Source organism: Barbatula barbatula (genome assembly GCF_947034865.1).
Source record: "Barbatula barbatula genome assembly, chromosome: 8".
Lineage (NCBI taxonomy): Eukaryota > Metazoa > Chordata > Actinopteri > Cypriniformes > Nemacheilidae > Barbatula > Barbatula barbatula.
In genome coordinates this window covers 3,727,994-3,746,765 of record NC_136771.1, presented here as the reverse complement: position 1 = coordinate 3,746,765, position 18,772 = coordinate 3,727,994, and the positions used below count along the sequence as shown (strand labels likewise).

The window sequence follows — 18,772 nt, the reverse complement described above, 5'->3', positions numbered from 1 at the left end:
CCCGGAAAGATCTGATCCCAGTTGCATGATGGTTGGGTTGAGTGCAAGGCTACTGTTCAGTATGTTGGCATTTTCCCAAACTGCTTGCCATGCGTTTGTTAGGCCTTGATAGTTCTTTAAGGCCCCAGCCTTGTCATATGATGGCTTTCAGTACTTTAGTCTTTTGTTTGAGTGTTGTGGTCAATTCCTCATTGCCTGACCTCGACTTAAACACAGACTCACTCTTCAGCTTAGTGGTGATCAACAAAAACTTTAATGTCAGAAAGGAAATTTTCTGTTTTGGTGCACATTTGTGCACATGAAGGGGGGGGGGGTGGAGTGAGCTGTTGGTTGCAATTCACAAGGACACAAAGAGATTCCGCTAATATCACACAATGGTCCTTTCAAATTAATTCTAAAATAGATTTGTGTAAATAATAACATCGCTTAGTCTGTTGCCATTTTATTGAGTAAATGTACGTTTACATGCCCAGTAGACACAAGCAATTTATATAACATATTGAATTATAATTGATTTGTAGCATTAGTATCACATTTATAAGTATCAGCATTAATCACAAAATAGATGTTTAAACTAAGATTGTTACAGTTATATCATAATTAATAATCATGCACATTACTTGCTCAGATCTAACAAACTACACATTTTCAAATAACAAGACAGTTATCCAATTTGTTGAAACAATTCTGAAACTTCAGACGCACCCAAATTTATAGCAATTCCGACGCACCCAACTCCGGAAATCCTGATACTTCCGACACATCCAATTCCAGAAATCTTGCAACTTCCGACACATCCAATTCCAGAAATCTTGCAACTTCCGACACATCCAATTCCAGAAATCTTGCAACTTCCGACACATCCAATTCCAGCAAATGCAGCACCGAGAGTGTTCTTGCGAACAGATTAAGGGGGAAATCTCTGTAGATTGATATTCATCATGTTCTGGAAAACAATATGAAAGATTGCTATTCAAAACAACAATTTCTTGCAATTCTCCTACTTATTATATGGATGTTAACATGCATGGTCATCTATAAATATTATATAATATATACACTGTAAAAATGTTCCGTAGTTTTTACGGAATACCGGCAGCTGTGGTTGCCAGTAAAAATCTGTTAAAATATCTGGAAAAAGCACTTAAACAGCTTTGTTTAAACCTTCAGGGGCAAAAACGTAAAGAACTTAATACATTTGAGTCTTTTATATTAGGAAATTTTAATAAAAGTGAAAACATTATACTTAGTTATTTTATTTATTTCCAATTAATTATTAAAAAACATCAAAGTCATTTTTGAACATTTTGATGTCTGCAACAAAATTCGGACACATCCAATTCCAGACACCTTGAAACTTCTGACACATCCAATTCCAGACACCTTGAAACTTCTGACACATCCAATTCCAGACACCTTGAAACTTCTGACACATCCAATTCCAGACACCTTGAAACTTCTGACACATCCAATTCCAGAAATCTTGCAACTTCTGACACGTCCAATTCCAGCAAATGCAGCAAATGCAGCACTGAGAGTGTTCTTGCAAACAGATTAAGGGGGGAATCTCTGTAGATTAATATTCATAATTTTCTGGAAAACAATATGAAAAATTACTATTCAAAACAACAATTTCTTGCAATTCTCCTACTTATGATGGTTTCCAGACAGTTCTTAAAACCTGCAAAATATTCATCCTTCCTCATGCTTCATCCTCGTGAGGATGGATGTTAACATGCATGGTCATCTATAAATATTATATAATATATACACTGTAAAAATGTTCCGTAGTTTTTACGGAATACCGGCAGCTGTGGTTGCCAGTAAAAATCTGTTAAAATATCTGGAAAAAGCACTTAAACAGCTTTGTTTAAACCTTCAGGGGCAAAAACGTAAAGAACTTAATACATTTGAGTCTTTTTTATTAGGAAATTTTAATAAAAGTGAAAACATTATACTTAGTTATTTTATTTATTTCCAATTAATTATTAAAAAACATCAAAGTCATTTTTGAACATTTTGATGTCTGCAACAAAATTCGGACACATCCAATTCCAGACACCTTGAAACTTCTGACACGTCCAATTCCAGACACCTTGAAACTTCTGACACATCCAATTCCAGACACCTTGAAACTTCTGACACATCCAATTCCAGACACCTTGAAACTTCTGACACATCCAATTCCAGAAATCTTGCAACTTCTGACACGTCCAATTCCAGCAAATGCAGCAAATGCAGCACTGAGAGTGTTCTTGCAAACAGATTGAGGGGGAAATCTCTGTAGATTGATATTCATAATTTTCTGGAAAACAATATGAAAAATTACTATTCAAAACAACAATTTCTTGCAATTCTCCTACTTATGATGGTTTCCAGACAGTTCTTAAAACCTGCAAAATATTCATCCTTCCTCATGCTTCATCCTCGTGAGGATGGATGTTAACATGCATGGTCATCTATAAATATTATATAATATATACACTGTAAAAATGTTCCGTAGTTTTTACAGAAAAATACCGGCAGCTGTGGTTGCCAGTAAAAATCTGTTAAAATATCTGGAAAAAGCACTTAAACAGCTTTGTTTAAACCTTCAGGGGCAAAAACGTAAAGAACTTAATACATTTGAGTCTTTTATATTAGGAAATTGTAATAAAAGTGAAAACATTACATTTAGTTATTTTATTTATTTGCAATTAATTAATAAAAAACATCAAAGTCATTTTTGAACATAGTGATGTCTGCAACATGCAGCATAACATCAGTACCTAAGGCCTGACCTTGACTGTCTTCAGCATAGTGGTGACCCTCAAAACATTTTATGTCAGAAAGGAAAAAAGATTTTAGAGAACTACTGATTTTCACTGTTAATTTCACGGGCATTTTTTACAGTGTAGATATCATACTGCTACTATACAATATAATATTGTATTGTTTTCTATTATAAAGTGTTGATCTTTTTTATTGCTTCACGTTCATTTTATTATGTATATTTTTTTAATAAATATTGATTAGCAGTAATCATTTTTTGTGATGATTATACTGCAATATGCAAAAATAAGTTTAGCTACTTTGTAAACTTCTTTACTTTGTAAACATACATGATGCATGTCTAAGAAAGAAAAGCTTGATAAACTTACCTTTTAAACAGGCATACTGGGATAGTTTCTGAAAGTACAGTGAATTTGTGAATTAATCTGCAGTTAAATAATCCAAACAAAACAGGGTTTAAATAAGGATCAACATGAGTACCTGCAATCTTAGGTATTTTTCAATTTTTTCAACTGCATCTGTATTCTTCTGACATTGCAATATTTCATTCTCATAGAACAGAATGTCCACTGCAAGTATCGTCTCCCTGTTAACAACTGCATTGCTGTCCGGTATGATTTTCTCAGAGTCAAACGTGTGATGGAACACCACCAGGATGACTGGTTTGTGAACTAAGAAAATGACAAAAAGTGCAGACTTTATCTTAAAAACATGTCAACAAGATATTATTTGATTATTCATGTAGATTTTTACAGTAAATTACCATTAAAACGATCAAGTTCATCTAGTGCAGATTTGATGTCTGTCCCAGTGCGGGAAACAATGTAGCAGAATGACAGTATGAATTGACAATGTTCAAGTGATGTCGGGTTCAGGTCCCGTTTTTTCTCATGAAGTATTTTCTTGAAACCATCTTCTATGTTTTTCATCTCCTGAGTTCAAAAAAGAAAGATATCAAATACTAGTGTATACAAATACAAAGGATGTGACTGTGAGTACGTCAGTAGATACCGCAAAGATGTCTTATTATACACTAAAAACAGAACATTGTTCTTTTGCAAAATAAGGGAAGCAGGATGGGCTGTCGCCTCTATTTGTGGAGCGCTGCGCCTCACAAACGAAACCAAACTCAGCAGCACGTCAGCGTCTTTCCCTTTCGTTTTGTTAATGGTCAAATATTCCATGTTTCGTGTCGCATGTTTTGTATTATAAAGGCTACAGAGGGGAACTTGTCGTGATGGACACTTCAAAGAGAAAGACATTCGTGTGGTTGGACAAATGCTGCCAAGAGATCCCTGAAGAACTGATGTAATAGGTATACATATACAAAAATTGTGTATATGTAAAAATAACACTTGAAAACAAATAGCATCCACATTATCAATTGTATATTTCAGAATAAAACTAATGAATAAAAGACATAACAAATGACTTACTGGTCTTGTCATCCTCTGTGAGTGTGGCGAGTTGTTTAAGGACTGGAACGATAGGGAGTAGCTTCTCTATCAAATCCTTGATGTTTCACTTTCGGAATGAATTGCTTTAATGCTAGAGGGCGATGGGTTTTTTATTGCATCACAAGTTATGTAACAGTATTGATCCTCATTAAACAGAAAGCATATATCAGTGCTGCTGTTCTGTATACAGTTTTGACTGAATCAAATATGTTTATAGCACCTCAAAGTGTTGCATAATGTGTTTATGGGACAAACATAGCTTATATTGCAGTCATGGCCTGTACAGCATGTGTTTCACCTTTTTATTGAATGCAAATGTTTTGCTTCCCCCTACAGCAAGTTGTAAAACCAAGCATGTTACATTTATTGCCTTGGGTGATACACCACATACCCAGAGAGTCTCACCTGAAATGTTGTTTGCTGTTAATGTTAAATGACAGTCAACGCCTTTCTCATTTCTCTATTTTAACTTATTGAGGCAACTCGTGTTAAAAACATGCAAGAAAAAAAACACCAGCAAATTCCGAAAGCATCTGCATGGTGTGGCGATTTGTATGGCTAGACGTGAAAATTCTCTCAATTCTTATTTGTTCATCCTCGTTTCCTCTTTCTCATACAATAGTCATCTTATGATCATATATAAGTAATCCCTTCTACTGCAGGTGAATTATAATATCCATCTCAGAAGCTTCTGTGGTTATCTGTGAGCAAGCTGCTTCGTCTTCTACTCAATTCTTAAAGACTTTCCTTACAGGTGAATGCTCCCTTATCAAAATAATAGGCCTATGTATTAACTAATAATGTTTATAATATTGCCTGTGGTGACAAAGTGTCTTGTGTTAAACATATAAAAAATGATATACCATTTAATAGAAATAATCAATTGGGATATGTCAAAATCATTTAAATGAAAAACAAGAACTTACTGTAATTGCTTACAGCTCTGGGTGTGAGTAAGTGTGAGTAAAAGGTCAGAAATCTTGAGTAACTCTTTTACTTTCGTTTTGACAAAAGCCTAACAAAAGCTTCAGAATTACAGTAATGCTTGTTACGTTAAAAAACATTGAAAACCAAATATGTAGATATGTCAATGATCGAATGTAATAAACTTTAGTTCGCTTATTGTATTCCTGCTGCCTGCTCAATGATCTTTTGGAACAATGTATAATAAATTCGTATTTACACGCATAATGTACGTTTTTTTCAATATTGTCAATAATTGTTCTCATCTGACATCACACAAAGGTCCAGGACAATAGGAAAAAGCAAGATGAGTTACTTGGAGGAAAATCTGACAGCTGGAGGACAGAAAACGTGACGTTAGTTTCTTCTTGGTAAACTGTCTCTCCTTTCATTGTGATAAGCAAACTGTATTTCACATTAGAAAATGCACATTTTCTCTTCTACTTCAGTTTTTTTGCATCATGTAATCATGTAAAATGGGTAACATTAGTTTGTTTGAAGACAGCGGCTGGTGAGCACCTCAATAAAATGAATTTAGGCCCGGTTTCACAGACAAGGCTTAAGGCCCAGACTAAAATTAATGTGTGCACGGTCTTGACTGAATAACTTCCCAGAAATATCTGAAAATATATCAGTGCCATTGTTTTATCTGAAGATTCTCACCAGTTATGTATTTTTCTAAGGCATTTTTATAAAAGCTTAAGCCGAATCTACATATATGTGTTGCTTTGCTAAACAATTCGATTTTATCCTTACATATAAGGACACTCTTGACTTTGACCATAAATAAACCACATATAGCAATGCCATGATAACAGCCCATAACATGGTAACGGGAAGAAAGCTCAATCTTGGTATTTTTATTAGCAAATGCTTCTTACCAAAATCGGTGTTAAAGGGATACTTCACCCAAAAATTATTTTACCATTTACTCACCTTCGAGTTGTTCCAAAAGATGATTGTGATGAACAAAGTCAGCAACAAAGCTTAAATTAATGAAGTTTGACATGTGTATGTTTGGAGTATGAATCTTGTAGACTTATGTTGAAATGACAAAATAACAATATTGTGAGCAAGTGTTGACATGTATATTGTGTAATATGCTCTCATCTGCATTAGATTCTTTTTAATCTGTGGACCAGTCATTCATACTGCGAGAAAGTTATTTTGACCTAATCAGTGACTTGAGGTTAAATATTCATTTTTTAAGTAATAAAAGTAAGCTAGGTTGGGAAGGACTGGATGTGGTTGATTTAGGGTGAAGTCAAAAGTGCAAGTCCTATTTAATTATATTTAAGGATAAAATCTCGTTTAGCAAAGCAACATATATGTAGATTCGAAGCACAGATGATGTGGAGCAAGGGGACACCGAAGTGTAATCACAAGTCTTATGTATGAGCAGTAGTAAAAGTGCTGCTTGCCAATCACTTTTGTTGTGTGGTAAATAACGTAAAACAATAATATGCGAGATGACAATCAGATCAGATTTTATTCTATATAAAGAGGATATACTAGAAGCACAACAGCAACACCGTTTCTAAGATCGTGATAAATATACGACTCCGCTTTCAAAGACTGATGTCCTTTATGGAAGAACACTTATACATTTAAAAAAAAATACATTTATAAACTAGAATCTAAATTGAACTCTTGAGTCTTCATGCTGTGGCCTTTCCCACCACCTAGAGGCCATGCAATACACGACACTCTGCAGGTAAACAGGTCATTTAGATGATCCAGAAGCAGAAGATCCAGGTTTTGGGGGTTCGGCTGGTCCAGTCCTCCTTCCTGGAGTTTTCAGCACACTTAGTTTCTTATGTAGATTGTTGCTGGCTTTCTGTGTGACCTCGTGTTCTATCTTATTTCTAATAGCCACATCCAAATCCTGCAGTCGTTAAATATAACATCGTTAAATATAAACAAGTGCAAAATAATGACCTGAGCAGTCAAAGCAACAGTTTAGAAAAACCCTTAAAACTGGCAAGGGGGGGGGGGTGTTGTACAAAAAGTACATAAATAGTGACGGTAACGTTACAGTACTCAAGACTAAATATAAGAGTGCAGAACTCTCACCTTCTGAAGTTTCTGTTGTTGGACAATACGAGCTTTTTTGGGAGCGATAATCCGGCCTGAAATACAACAATAAACAGGGTGAAGAATACAATCATAAACATCTTTATTGCGATTACAGAGGAAGTGTCAGACATGCGCACGTGCGTCATACGCACTGCTGTTAATCCTATATGTTTATTTGAGAGTCATTCGGTAAATAAAGACATAAATGTTTTTATACCTCCCTTCTTCAGTCCTTTTAGCTTTGTATGTTGTTTTTTCGCTCCTCCGGGTCGCTGCGCTTTAAATTTTTGTTTACCTTGCGCCATTTCTAGAATCTGATCGCGACCGGAAGTGGCGATGTAGTCTTTACACCGCGATAAACAAAACAAAAGTCTCTCTGACATTACGCTGGATAAAACGTCGTGCATATATATGAAGAGTTTGCTTCCAAAATGAGATGACTCCGTTTTAGAAATATTTTTTAATCAGGTTTTTATCATGACACTGTTTTAATTGTGTTTTTTTTCTGTATTTCTGTCGATATTATGGCTTAAATTAAACCAACTACAGTTTGACTGATATTAATTGGAATGCACAATAAAAAACATTGATTTTGAGTTATCCCATTTTGTAACCAAACTCTTCATATATTCTTTCCAAACTACTAAATACTACAGTAACAGCCTGCTATATTTTAAAGATAGTATGTGAAACAGCATTCTACGCTACACAAATCAAACAGTTTAAAATCAAAGCTTCAAAAGAGAAAGGAACTAAAACAAGTGTTTATTTTCCCTGTGGCTTTATTAATGTTAAAAAGTGCCACCATTCAAAAGATCAAGCATGCCACATATTTTCCCATCGGTATACTTCTTGATCTGTTGATGTGAGGGGCAACAAGATGCCTGAAACACACGCAGGCCAGGCATTCTAGCCATCAAATGTACAGTGAAAACCAGAAGTAGTCTTTGATTTAAAATAAAAGGTAGGCACTTGCAACGTGACAGCAGGATTGTTAAATACCATGATTGCCGACATACATGGATTTACTGGAACAGAAATCCACAACAGCCGATGACAAAAGCTCACAGCAAAACAATAAGGGTTGATACAGATGCACAAACCTCTAAAAAAAAAACCACATGAAACCCTAGTCACCCTTTCAACCCCAGCCAGACAATGATTTATCCAAATCACCAGCCAAGTAAAATTTTCACATTGTAGAAGAGACATGATTTGGGTAATACTGTGGTTTGGTAGTGAGATAATCCTATTCAGTAAGCTTATAATGATGATCATAATAAAGAATTCTTCAAGATTCTTTGCGAGGCAATTACCCCAAACTATAAGCAAACCTGTTCAACAGATTGCCTTATGAGATTTATGTTAAAAATAAACTGCGGAATTCAAAACAAACCTAGGAAAAGTTAGAGCAGGTGTAGTGGTTATGAAGACAAATATTACATTGAAAGTAAATTATTGTTTTAAAGGATTAATCCACCATTCAACTATTATTACTATGAATGTTGGAATCTTACTGAATCATGTTTGCCCCGTTTCATATTTACCTAAATATGATCAATAACAGAATCGATTGTCTGAAGAATCTTCAAATTTACATGCCTTACAGAATATCCTCACCCAGAATCTTAAAGCCCCACGCTCACAATAAACAAGGAAAAGCATCATTGACCTTTAACCCCCCTCAGAGTTTTGATACGTCCTCAATTCAGCACTCATGAACATGAAAGCCAAAAGCAGGCTGTAAAATCACTGTTACATTGGCGAACTAGAGTTCTCCTGTCGGCATTTAACACCTGAAAGCTTTACATGAGAAAAAAAATGATCTAATGAATCAACATCAAAGCAATTCAAATAAATAACCATTCATAGTTTCATTTAACAGTGATTAAATAACAGACAGAATTGCACATGAATGGAAAGTTGCACTGTAGTGGCAGTACTGAAGGAGGCACTGCATACGCATCTCCGCTTCACAATAATCAACAGATTTCCCACAATTCCCAGCTGCGACAGGATTGGTCAACCACACAAGCTAGTCCTCATTTGGTCTCCACAATAAAAATCTGACCCTCCAGTTCCGCAAAAAGTGCTCGTTCTCACTAGGGAAAGAGGCGGGTGGAGTGTGAGCCGCCGCTGGATGACTCCAGAGTCACAGAGGTTTAAATAAACAAGACATTTAGTCCTGAGTCTCCCCGCTTCCTCTTTCCTGTAACCTGCTGATTTCTCTTCCTGCTTAGGGTGGAGCAGGTCACTGTGATGGCAGGCGTGCCAGAGAGGCCTGATTGGCCAGGAAAATATATCCTTCATCACCTCTTCTGCTCCCAGATCTCAGGCATGTTTAAGTCCAGTTGCTCCAGAGAACGCAACGCCTGCACGTTCCCCGTGTAAAAAGCCACATCTACCATGACCAACCTGTAGAGATTCAAGTGCTGCATGAGAGAGACCCCCATAATGCTTAGCTATGAGCTTAGTGCAAATATAAACCCAAGACTGCTTACCCATTTTGGGGTCCTGCGTCATTTATGACCCCGAGTCGTGCTAACTGTCTCTTTAGATGCATTTTAAAGCTGGCGTTAATCCTGAGAAACAACATCTACACACAAACACACACAAAACGTGAGTTGAATTGGCGACTCACTCTCAGACGGTCTAAACATTCAGCACGTGTGGTGTCTCACCTGTGTCTGCTCCTCAGGTAAGAGCTCGTATATAGCCTCATGCATTTTTGACATCTGTTTACACACGTTTCGCAAGGATGCGGACGGCATGGGAGCCTTCACCTCATACTGCAGAGAGAGAGAGAGACTAACGTTTGGTTTTAAATCACAACAAGGTCATAACACTGACCTCAGATGCAATTTTATTAAATAAGATGTGAATTTCGAGTTTATATGGAATTTGTGAAAGCTGAATATGTTTTCAGGGATTCGTGATTATTTGTGAACCTCGACTCAAACATGGACTTCGCAGCCCACCTTAGATACAGTTTTTGCAAACATGTTGTCCATGATAGCCACCAGCTTAGCCGAGATCTCTGCGATGTGATCATTATAGTCCTGCGCAGAGAAAGAAAGGAAGAGAATGTTAACATCCTGACACTTGGAGCACCTGTCTGTCTGGAGTAAACCTTTTGGTGGAGTGCAACCTGTCACACAAGTGTGGTGTTGGTGCATGTGCGTCATAGCGTGTGGTTACCTTTGTGATATGGTCGAAGTGGCGTAGTATGTTATACTGTTTGGGCTGTAGTCTGGTCTCAAAGTGAGCTCGGATCACAGGGATGTAGTGAACCACCAGCTGCAGACAGCGAGAAGCCAGAGCTGAAGAGACACACAGTCATTAGTTTGTGTGTCTGTGTGCGAGTCTAAAGAGTCGTGACTGTGTGGGTGTGGTTTCCTCACCCAGGTTTCTTGTGGTGATGGTTTTCAGACCTACCACCTGCAGAGCACCCGCCCCCAGCACCAGCTGACAGCTCCGAGAGTTGAAGTGCTGTTACCGTGGAAACAAACCTTGTGTCACAGAGCAACCTTTCAATCAAAATCTACACATTCTATAGGTGTACAAAAGGCCTTGCGGGGTGCATAAAACAGTAACAATAAACAGGTAACATAAGGCAAACACACACCTTAAGCAGATCAGCGAGACGCGTGAGGATGTCTGTTGCGATGGAGGGAATGTCATTCACACACTGACAGTATTCCAGAAACATCCGGATCAAAAGCAGCACCGTCCTATCAGAGAGCAGAGTAAAGGTCACACAGGGACAAGATGTAAACGTGCCGATTAAAGAAGGTCCTGAGAAGGACACCTACCCGACCACAGCGTATTTCTGCCCGTCAACACACAGAAACTCATTGGGCTTCCTTTCCTCGAAACCTGAGAGAAACAAAAACACCTTCAATAAACATCACCAACATGTTTAGAGTCATATTCATCAGAGCTGAAACTGGGTTTGAATACCTGTGGCTTTGCGTTCAGGCAGTGTGATGCGTCCGTCAGCGATGGAGTCCACCAATTCCTGAAACTCAGCGGGAACGTCTGCCTGCTTCCACCTCTCGTTGTCCAGCAGCAGACTGAAAACAAACAAACAAACACACACACGATGGGTCAAAATCTGTAGAAATGTCAGTAAACAAGGACTGTATGTGTGAGATTAATAATGCATCTACCTGAGTTTAGTCTTGCGCTCCTCGTGGAAGCGCTGCACAAATCGGTTGGCTTGACTCTGCAGCGCCCCCCTAAGGCTGACACTCCGTCTGCCACACAGATCTTCTGTGTCTTTGACGAACGCCTCCACAGCCTGACTCAAACATACAAACTCTGAGGAACTCAAGCGCTCCAGAGAGCCATCCTGAACAGAGCGAGAGAGAGAGAGATAGTTGACATCCTGTGTATTGTTCTAATTCACTATGAAAACATTATGTAAGGTTTATGTAATGAGATGAGGAAACTGACTCAAGTTCACAGGAATTTCCTGATTTATTAGACCTGAATGCAGATGTGATTAACAGTGTTTCACAAGTGTTTCCAGAACTGGGCCCTTACACTGATAGGTGACAGGTGTGTCTAAAACTGAAGGTGTGTAACCAAAGCACAAAAGCAACGTGTGAGCTTGTACCTTGGCTCGGGACAATAGCACTTTGACGCAACGATCGTGACTGACATCTGATGCCGTGTACAGCAGCTCCTGGATGTTATTAGCCACTCGACCCAACTCAAGATCAGATGGCATAACGTCCTCACTGCTGCCGGAGACAAATTACAATCGAGTGAATCCCACAAAATTTGTCAAGTGTCATGTTTCATCTCCAACATCAACGCTGTGACTCACATTGCTCCAGTGCCCCCTATGGTCAGGGAGGAGGTAGTGTTGGAGTTGTGTTCCCTGCTGGAGGAAGAGTCTGTGGTTGCGGAGGCTGAGTCGCTGCCGCAGGCTTCCAAGCGCCTCTGCGTTCTGGACGGAGTCTGTGCTGCCACGCAACTGCGCTGTTCTGCTTCGTTTAGGGCATCGCTTATAAAAAGGCCCTCGTGGGTGAGGTAGGCAAGCTCCGCCTCTCCTGAACGGAGGTCTGGGCCTCCTGACTCCTCTTCCTCGTCCTCATTGGCCCTGCTGTCAGAATGGTTTGTTGCAGACGTGACCTCAGCTTGTCGACTCCTTTGGCTGCTGTCGAGAATTTCCAACACAACGTTTCGTATGACACCGAGTGTGGCCTACAACAAATACACAAGTGCGTAGTGAGATCCATTTGTGTCTTTCTGTTAAGAAAAGTTTCTAGATGCAAGAGTTGTGTTACCTTGATCCTCTTTACAAACGAGATGAATTGTTCAAATATATCCATCAGCAGATCGAACCACTGATTGAACGTCATCAAACGCATCTGCTCATAGAGTCTGACAATCACAGACACACGGTCAGCTATGATACGCCTGTGATAATCAGTACTGAAAATCTTGTGAAGTGAACTGAACTCACTTGATAGTGTTCAAATCAATCTCGTTGATCCGCGACAAAGACTTCAACACACACTGTCAATAGAGACAGAGAAAAGATCAAAATCATACACGTTGAGGCTATTTGCCATTTAAAATGTCTACTGTTTTTCTCGCCTATATCCTCCCCCAATTTCCTGTCCCACATCTTTACCCTCATTTCCTGTCCCTGCCTCATTTCTGGACCCACCTCTGTCCCCGTCCTATCTCCTGTGTCTCTGTGTGTTGTACCTGCCGTATGATGTTCTTTGCTGCGTGCATCATCTCTTCACTGTAAATATCCAGGAAATCCAGCTTTCTCTGTCTCAACAAGCCAAAGACCAGAGACTGCAGACGATCCTGTCAAACACATTTACACATTTAATTCAATCGAGGTGTTTAATATTTGCCAACTAGCTAAATATAGAGGAACACAATCATAACATCAACTGAAAAAATACCCAATTTCAATTCAAGGGTCAGTTGACATTAGCCAACCACAGAAGACAACAACACAAACCATGATAAGACAATCTTCATAAACCATTAAACATGCTCAGATATTCTTATATCCACTGATTCACCTAATTAAAATGAACCAAATCAGACTGATGTCATCACTTGAGGTTTTATTGTCATTGAGGAAATGAAATCATCGGTTTGAAGTGGTAAACATTCTGATGATGAGCGTGGGAATTAGGGCATCAGAAAACCACATTCTTAGTAAACCAACCTTTCCTGACACTGCAGATGGCTTTGTGACCTACAAGAAAATCTCACACTGTAAGACTCAAAGCGACATTCAACATGAACGTGACCTGATTCACCAGGCAACAACCTTCAAGCAGTCTCTGTGGTTTGCATATGGTGGTGGTTGATTTCTTTAGCTTTTGTCATTTCCTAACCAGTCAAAATTCTCTGACTCCATTTCTTGGCAAAAGAAAAAACTTCTTTATTTATAAGCCATGTAAAACCACAGTGAACACATTTTGGAAAGATTTTGCAACTACAGACAATGTAAATGCAAAATTTCCTGACCTTTTCCAGAACCTGACAGTCCTCCTCAAAGGGTCGATTGAGATCGCTCTGAGCATACGTGGAGAAATCAGCCACCATCATCTTATCGATCAAGAGCTCCATCTCACAGAGCTGAGAACCCAAATGTCTACAGAGAGACGAATTAAGATCGCATCAATAACAAACCAAAATTTTACATCACATTATCATTTCTCCTGTTGGCATTACAGGTGTGGCTTTTCCCCCCCAGAAAAGCCAGAGCCTCTGTTTTTGCTCACCTGAAGCTGTGAATCCCCTGCAGTTCCTGCTGCAGAACTTCTTTAGTGGTGGCGATGAGCTCCAGCGCCCCCACAAACTCTGAGGTGGAGAGGAGTAACTGCACTGTGGGCTGCGTCTGGTGCACGGCGGCCATAAGCTTAAGTTTGTTGTGTAGCTTTATACAGTTATTATAGGTCAGAGCGTCCCGCAGGACACGTAGCGGCCCTCGACACACCACCCGGTTGATGGCAGCGGTGCGGGCCTGTAGCTTAGCGACGGCGTCAGCCGTCTCTCTGAGGCGGTCCTGGAGCTCGTGCTGGGACGACATAGCGTGGAAGAAGGCCTCGGAGCGGAGAGAGATTTGTCGAGCGATACTCACCTCCACCACATCCAGGTAGTGACTCAACTACACAGAGACAAACATGTAGAGGACGTCAAGATCGGTTTATTTGTTATTGTTGTATTTGTTATCACTGACTTGTCTACTTGTGTTTCTAAATTCTGAATTTCTTTATATCACAACACAAACTGGCACCTTTTCCTGTAGTAACCGCGATGACGCAACATCTCGACTATTCTTGCCTCCGGCAACGCTGAAGTGGGACCACGGCAACACAGCATTAAATGTGGTGGGATCATTCAGCACAAACTCAGGCTTCATAAAAATCTAATAAAGAAAGATGAACAAAAATTGTTGGCCATAAAGTCATTATTATTAAGTAGAACTTTATACACTTTAAAAACTATCATGTTCCGTTCTCACCTTGGGCACCTGCTCGAGCTCAACTCTGGCTTTATCTACAAGACAGATAAAAAAATTTACACACATACATTTTCCATAAATGAATAATAAATACACTTTGTTTCCTGATCATCAGTTAACCACCATTATTTGTATACGATATCTCATTACATAGGGAAATTATTCTAGCTTGTATCATTTTCATATCCAGTCTGTTTAAATATAACTTGTTAATTGATCATTTCTATTGTGATCATATACGGTAAATCATACATTCTGTAACTCATACCGTAATTGTTCGTGATGGTGGGCACAGACAGATCATCTTTGTTCGGGCAAATAATCTTACAGCGCTCATGAATCTTCTCCCTCTGAGACAAACACAAACAGTCAATGTGAAAAACGTGTCTGAGATTTATACAACAGTATCAGAATGCTGCATATGCAGTGAGTTCGCTGCCGTATGGAACACAACTCCTTTTGACTTTTTGTGTTTGAATAATTCAGATGGCCGTGTCACCTGAGCAGTCTCATGCAGGTAGGAGCTGAAGTGTTCTCGGGTGATGTTGGGCAGGTAGAATGAAGGCATGACTTCAGTGTCGGTGAAGTCCAGGCCCCAGGTCTTAGTGAAGAAGTCTGACTCTCTCTTAGCCAGTCTGGGGTCGTTCAGGGCTGCGGGGAGGTTGACTTTAGAGTTATACACAGTCCAGCGATGCTGGTCGGCCACCACCGACGGACCATCACAGAGGCCACGTCCTTCACCTGTACAGAGCAGAAAGTGCTTTTAATAATTCTAAAGTGCTAGAACTCTTAAAGAACCTTCATAACTCAAAACATCCTTCCCTGTCGACCATTTCTTAAAGTTAAATGTTTTTTATTTCAAATTGTTTATGGCATAAGGAAGAAGACAGATCCAGCTATGAGATGTAAAAGGAAATCTGACCGGTGGGCTCTTTAGGGCAGACATCCGGTAGGGATCTTGGCATTCGGTAGTGTCTGGAAGCCGTGGAGGGATCCCTGGGTTTGTGGAAGAGCCCATCGCTTGGGTCACCTCCTCCGCTGGACTGAGGGAGCGAAGACGATCCATGACCGGAGGACATCACTACAGATCCGTCACATATGAGGCAGGCTGAGGGAACACAACAACACCACACACACACATAAGAAAACAAATCAACAACATCCTGAATGCAGAATGGTCTTGAGAATAACAGTGAGCTAAACTCCTCCACTATGTGTTCTTGGTTGACATGGTACAATGTGTAACAACCTTTTTAAATTAAACTGAAATATACAATAATTGTATGTACATATGCACATACAAGAGTCATACAACAGTCAATTGAACCCTCAGTATGTAAATTATTAAAAATGTTTTTCAATGTCGCTGAAAAACAACTAATGTGAAAGAAAGAACCTCTTAAAGTACAAAATAAAAAAACATTAAAATAATGTGTAAATGTCTGTCACATGGTGGCAGCTCAACCAATAGAATTAAACAAATGACATATCATTTCAAAAAATTGGCATATGTCAAATATGCCATACTGTATGTTCAATGATTTGAATCGCAAAAAACACTAGATTTAACCAACCAAGAATGAACATTTTCCACTTTTAAAATATTAGACTAGTTTCAGACTAGACCATCTGAATAATAAAACCAGATTTAAACATGGTCTCTGATTTAAATAGTGGTGGCAAAAATGACGTTCCGATTCTTTTCTGTGAATGTGAAACCCCTGACAAATATTTTATTAATATTTAGTTCATTGAAAAACGGCGTGAAAGATAAGCACCAGGTAAAAAGAATCGAAAACCCCCCTTGTTGTAACGTTATTTATATAATCAGTAAAATCTTTATTATACACTATTATAAAAAGAGTGAGTCAAAATGAAAACTTGAAAGAGTAACATAAACTTGACACAGGGTCCTGATGTAGCCAGCAGCTTTGCTGTGGTGTGTGAGAATGATTAAGATCACAGAGTTTCTGCACAGATCTGCACGTTACACCAAAAACTGCAGATGCATCAGCTCGGAGCAGACATGAGAGATGACTCCTGGATCAGAAGATTCAGCGCTCAGGTGACTCTAGAGATCTGCTGTGGCTGCGGTTATGAATGTCAGATGAAAAGCAGACATGCATGCTGTATAATGAGTCAGAATGAGAAGTGAAAGCACTGAGCTGAGATGTCATATCAACACACCAGCGGTTTGAAACAACTGCTGTCAGTCAGAGAGCAGGAAGGTCTTATTCAACCACAAGGAAAAACAAACTCTAGTCACATCTTATTGACACCTGCACTTTAGCACAATCGATTTCCTTTTTGTCAATTTCTCTCAAGAAAAAAAGCGATATAAGAAACAATAAACAACAAGCACAAAAATACACAAAAGAAGTACGTTGAAACTAAGTAAGACTGAGAAACTTGATAAGCGTGTCAACGTGTTATTCATTTAGTTTTAACTTCATACCATTTAATTTACTATGTTCGTTCCAATAACGTGCTATTAAAATAGTTAAAATGTTGAACATGGTGCATAACCTTTCAGACATAATAATCAATCGTGGTAAAACTGCTCGTGAAGAGCAAAACAAAGCACCTAAGCGCGATCACGGCTTTATCTCAATAGCATAAAAACATATCGACCTCCGATAGCCCATAATAAGCGCGTAACCGTGCGATTAATGCGTCTTCTAAATCTTCTAAACAGTTGTTGGGTTGACATTATAACGAGCATTAGCCTATTAGCTAACGACATGCTAATAAACATCATCTTTACCGCGAGTAATTCTCCTCATACACTCGTGAACGCCGCAGCGCGAGCGTGTATAATGTTCGGTACCTGTTATGTGAAATAAAGCAGCTCCTGTTGGTCATAATAATATCATCATCATCATCATCATCATCTCTCGCTCACGTCTCCACAGAACTGACATGTCACATCACACTCTGCGCTCCGCCGGCCAGCGACCCACATGCACCGCGCGCTTAACCGCACAACAGACTTCCGGCTTACGCCGCGCGCCACGTCAATCAGACGGCCCTTTCATTATTTATGTGCTTCGTTTTTTGTTTGTCTGTATTTTTGTTCATATAAAATGAATTTATTCTAAACATTTGAATTAGTTGATTTCTAAATTTTAACCAATTTATTAATTCTGAATACAAATCTCTGTTTTTGTCTTTCTGTCTCTTTCACTCAATTTTTGTACTTTATTGCGGCTTTTTGTGTTTGTCATTTTTATTTAGTCATTCATCCGTTGTTACTGTATTTTTTATTTGAGTTATTTTGTGTTTTCTTTGTTAATTTTTAAAGAAAAATCCTTTCTCTCTCTCTCTCTCTCTCTCTCTCTCTCTCTCTCTCTCTCTCTCTCTCTCTCTCTCTCTCTCTCTCTCTCTCTCTCTCTCTCTCTCTCTCTCTCTCTCTCTCTCTCTCTCTCTCTCTCTCTCTCTCTCTCTCTCTCTCTCTCTCTCTCTCTCATCTCTCTCTCTCTCTCTCTCTCTCTCTCAAAGATTCAAAGAAGCTTTATTGGCATGATAAAATACTTTTTCACTTGGTTCATATCAGTCTATAAGATTTGTTTACATGTGTCATCGAGTTGTATATGACAGATGGTTCATTTGAATTAGTTGTTCCACCTTATAATGTGAGTTGTAATACTTTCAAAATGTTTGGGAACCACTGTTCTAGAGTCATGTTGTTTAGTATGAAATTGTGATGTTGGCCTCATGATTTGAGTCTTTTTAAGGTTAACTGATCTGATCAGTTCTGTGTTTGACAGAAAGTGTGGAGAGTGTCTAGATGTTGCTGTAGACCCTCTTTTGTGAGTGACAGCAGCACCATATCATCTGCAAACAGAAGGCATTTATCTTCAATAAAGTAGGTGCTGGAGACTGTTCTAGAGCTCGAGCTTAACCATTTATGGATATGTTATATAGTGTAGGACTTAGACTACAGCCCTGTCTTACTCTGCAACTCTGGGAGATGGATTGGGGTGATGAGACCTTGGTC

General features: G+C 39.0%; 3 protein-coding genes across 6 annotated transcripts; all 3 read right to left on the bottom strand.

Moving 5' to 3' along the window:
- Positions 1 to 428: 428 nt before the first annotated feature.
- LOC306897677 (uncharacterized protein) lies at positions 429 to 4,299 on the bottom strand. Of its 3 annotated transcripts, none has more exons than XM_079462634.1 (7): positions 4,209 to 4,299; positions 3,536 to 3,704; positions 3,253 to 3,443; positions 3,141 to 3,168; positions 2,063 to 2,305; positions 1,384 to 1,542; positions 429 to 946 (listed from the first exon to the last, which is right to left on the bottom strand). In XM_079462634.1, exons 1-7 carry the CDS (start codon positions 4,218 to 4,220, stop codon positions 696 to 698), a joined length of 1,053 nt encoding a protein of 350 aa, XP_079318760.1. In that variant the 5' UTR covers positions 4,221 to 4,299; the 3' UTR covers positions 429 to 695. The 3 variants fall into 3 exon arrangements, with proteins under 3 accessions (XP_079318760.1, XP_079318759.1, XP_079318761.1); XM_079462633.1 differs by having other exon boundaries at positions 1,351 to 1,542; positions 4,209 to 4,295; XM_079462635.1 differs by having other exon boundaries at positions 1,351 to 1,593; positions 4,209 to 4,255.
- Positions 4,300 to 6,662: 2,363 nt separating this feature from the next.
- cUnh19orf53 (chromosome Un C19orf53 homolog) lies at positions 6,663 to 7,646 on the bottom strand. The gene is made up of 3 exons (XM_079462660.1): positions 7,486 to 7,646; positions 7,266 to 7,321; positions 6,663 to 7,077 (listed from the first exon to the last, which is right to left on the bottom strand). Exons 1-3 carry the CDS (start codon positions 7,571 to 7,573, stop codon positions 6,916 to 6,918), a joined length of 306 nt encoding a protein of 101 aa, XP_079318786.1. The 5' UTR covers positions 7,574 to 7,646; the 3' UTR covers positions 6,663 to 6,915.
- A 369-nt stretch (positions 7,647 to 8,015) lies between these two features.
- On the bottom strand, positions 8,016 to 17,788 carry vps54 (VPS54 subunit of GARP complex). 2 transcript variants are annotated; one of them, XM_079462598.1, is made up of 23 exons: positions 17,603 to 17,788; positions 15,698 to 15,883; positions 15,275 to 15,516; positions 15,044 to 15,125; positions 14,776 to 14,810; positions 14,548 to 14,679; positions 14,033 to 14,418; positions 13,776 to 13,902; positions 12,990 to 13,097; positions 12,742 to 12,794; positions 12,563 to 12,659; positions 12,100 to 12,479; positions 11,887 to 12,013; positions 11,438 to 11,619; positions 11,229 to 11,341; positions 11,081 to 11,144; positions 10,894 to 10,999; positions 10,670 to 10,757; positions 10,467 to 10,588; positions 10,247 to 10,327; positions 9,950 to 10,057; positions 9,770 to 9,864; positions 8,016 to 9,683 (listed from the first exon to the last, which is right to left on the bottom strand). In XM_079462598.1, the coding sequence occupies exons 2-23, from the start codon at positions 15,852 to 15,854 to the stop codon at positions 9,578 to 9,580; spliced, it is 2,991 nt and encodes a 996-aa protein (XP_079318724.1). In that variant the 5' UTR covers positions 15,855 to 15,883; positions 17,603 to 17,788; the 3' UTR covers positions 8,016 to 9,577. The 2 variants fall into 2 exon arrangements, with proteins under 2 accessions (XP_079318724.1, XP_079318725.1); XM_079462599.1 differs by having other exon boundaries at positions 11,887 to 12,010; positions 17,603 to 17,726.
- Positions 17,789 to 18,772: the final 984 nt, after the last annotated feature.

What these genes read in the sequence shown, in the direction of transcription:
- LOC306897677 (XM_079462633.1), bottom strand. An exon ending in TGAACTTGATCGTTTTAATG is followed by an intron (nt 3,444 to 3,535) that starts GTAATTTACTGT and finishes TCATTTTCTTAG; the next exon opens with TTCACAAACCAGTCATCCTG. An exon ending in GATGTGTCAGAAGTTTCAAG is followed by an intron (nt 947 to 1,350) that starts GTGTCTGGAATT and finishes ATTGTTTTCCAG; the next exon opens with AACATGATGAATATCAATCT.
- cUnh19orf53 (XM_079462660.1), bottom strand. Translation starts at nt 7,573, where the DNA reads ATGGCGCAAGGTAAACAAAAATTTAAAGCGCAGCGACCCGGAGGAGCG. An exon ending in AAAAGGACTGAAGAAGGGAG is followed by an intron (nt 7,322 to 7,485) that starts GTATAAAAACAT and finishes GTTGTATTTCAG; the next exon opens with GCCGGATTATCGCTCCCAAA. An exon ending in AACAACAGAAACTTCAGAAG is followed by an intron (nt 7,078 to 7,265) that starts GTGAGAGTTCTG and finishes TAACGACTGCAG; the next exon opens with GATTTGGATGTGGCTATTAG.
- vps54 (XM_079462598.1), bottom strand. Translation starts at nt 15,854, where the DNA reads ATGTCCTCCGGTCATGGATCGTCTTCGCTCCCTCAGTCCAGCGGAGGA. An exon ending in CAGGGGATTCACAGCTTCAG is followed by an intron (nt 13,903 to 14,032) that starts GTGAGCAAAAAC and finishes GTCTCTCTGTAG; the next exon opens with ACATTTGGGTTCTCAGCTCT. An exon ending in GCCTGAACGCAAAGCCACAG is followed by an intron (nt 11,145 to 11,228) that starts GTATTCAAACCC and finishes TGTTTCTCTCAG; the next exon opens with GTTTCGAGGAAAGGAAGCCC.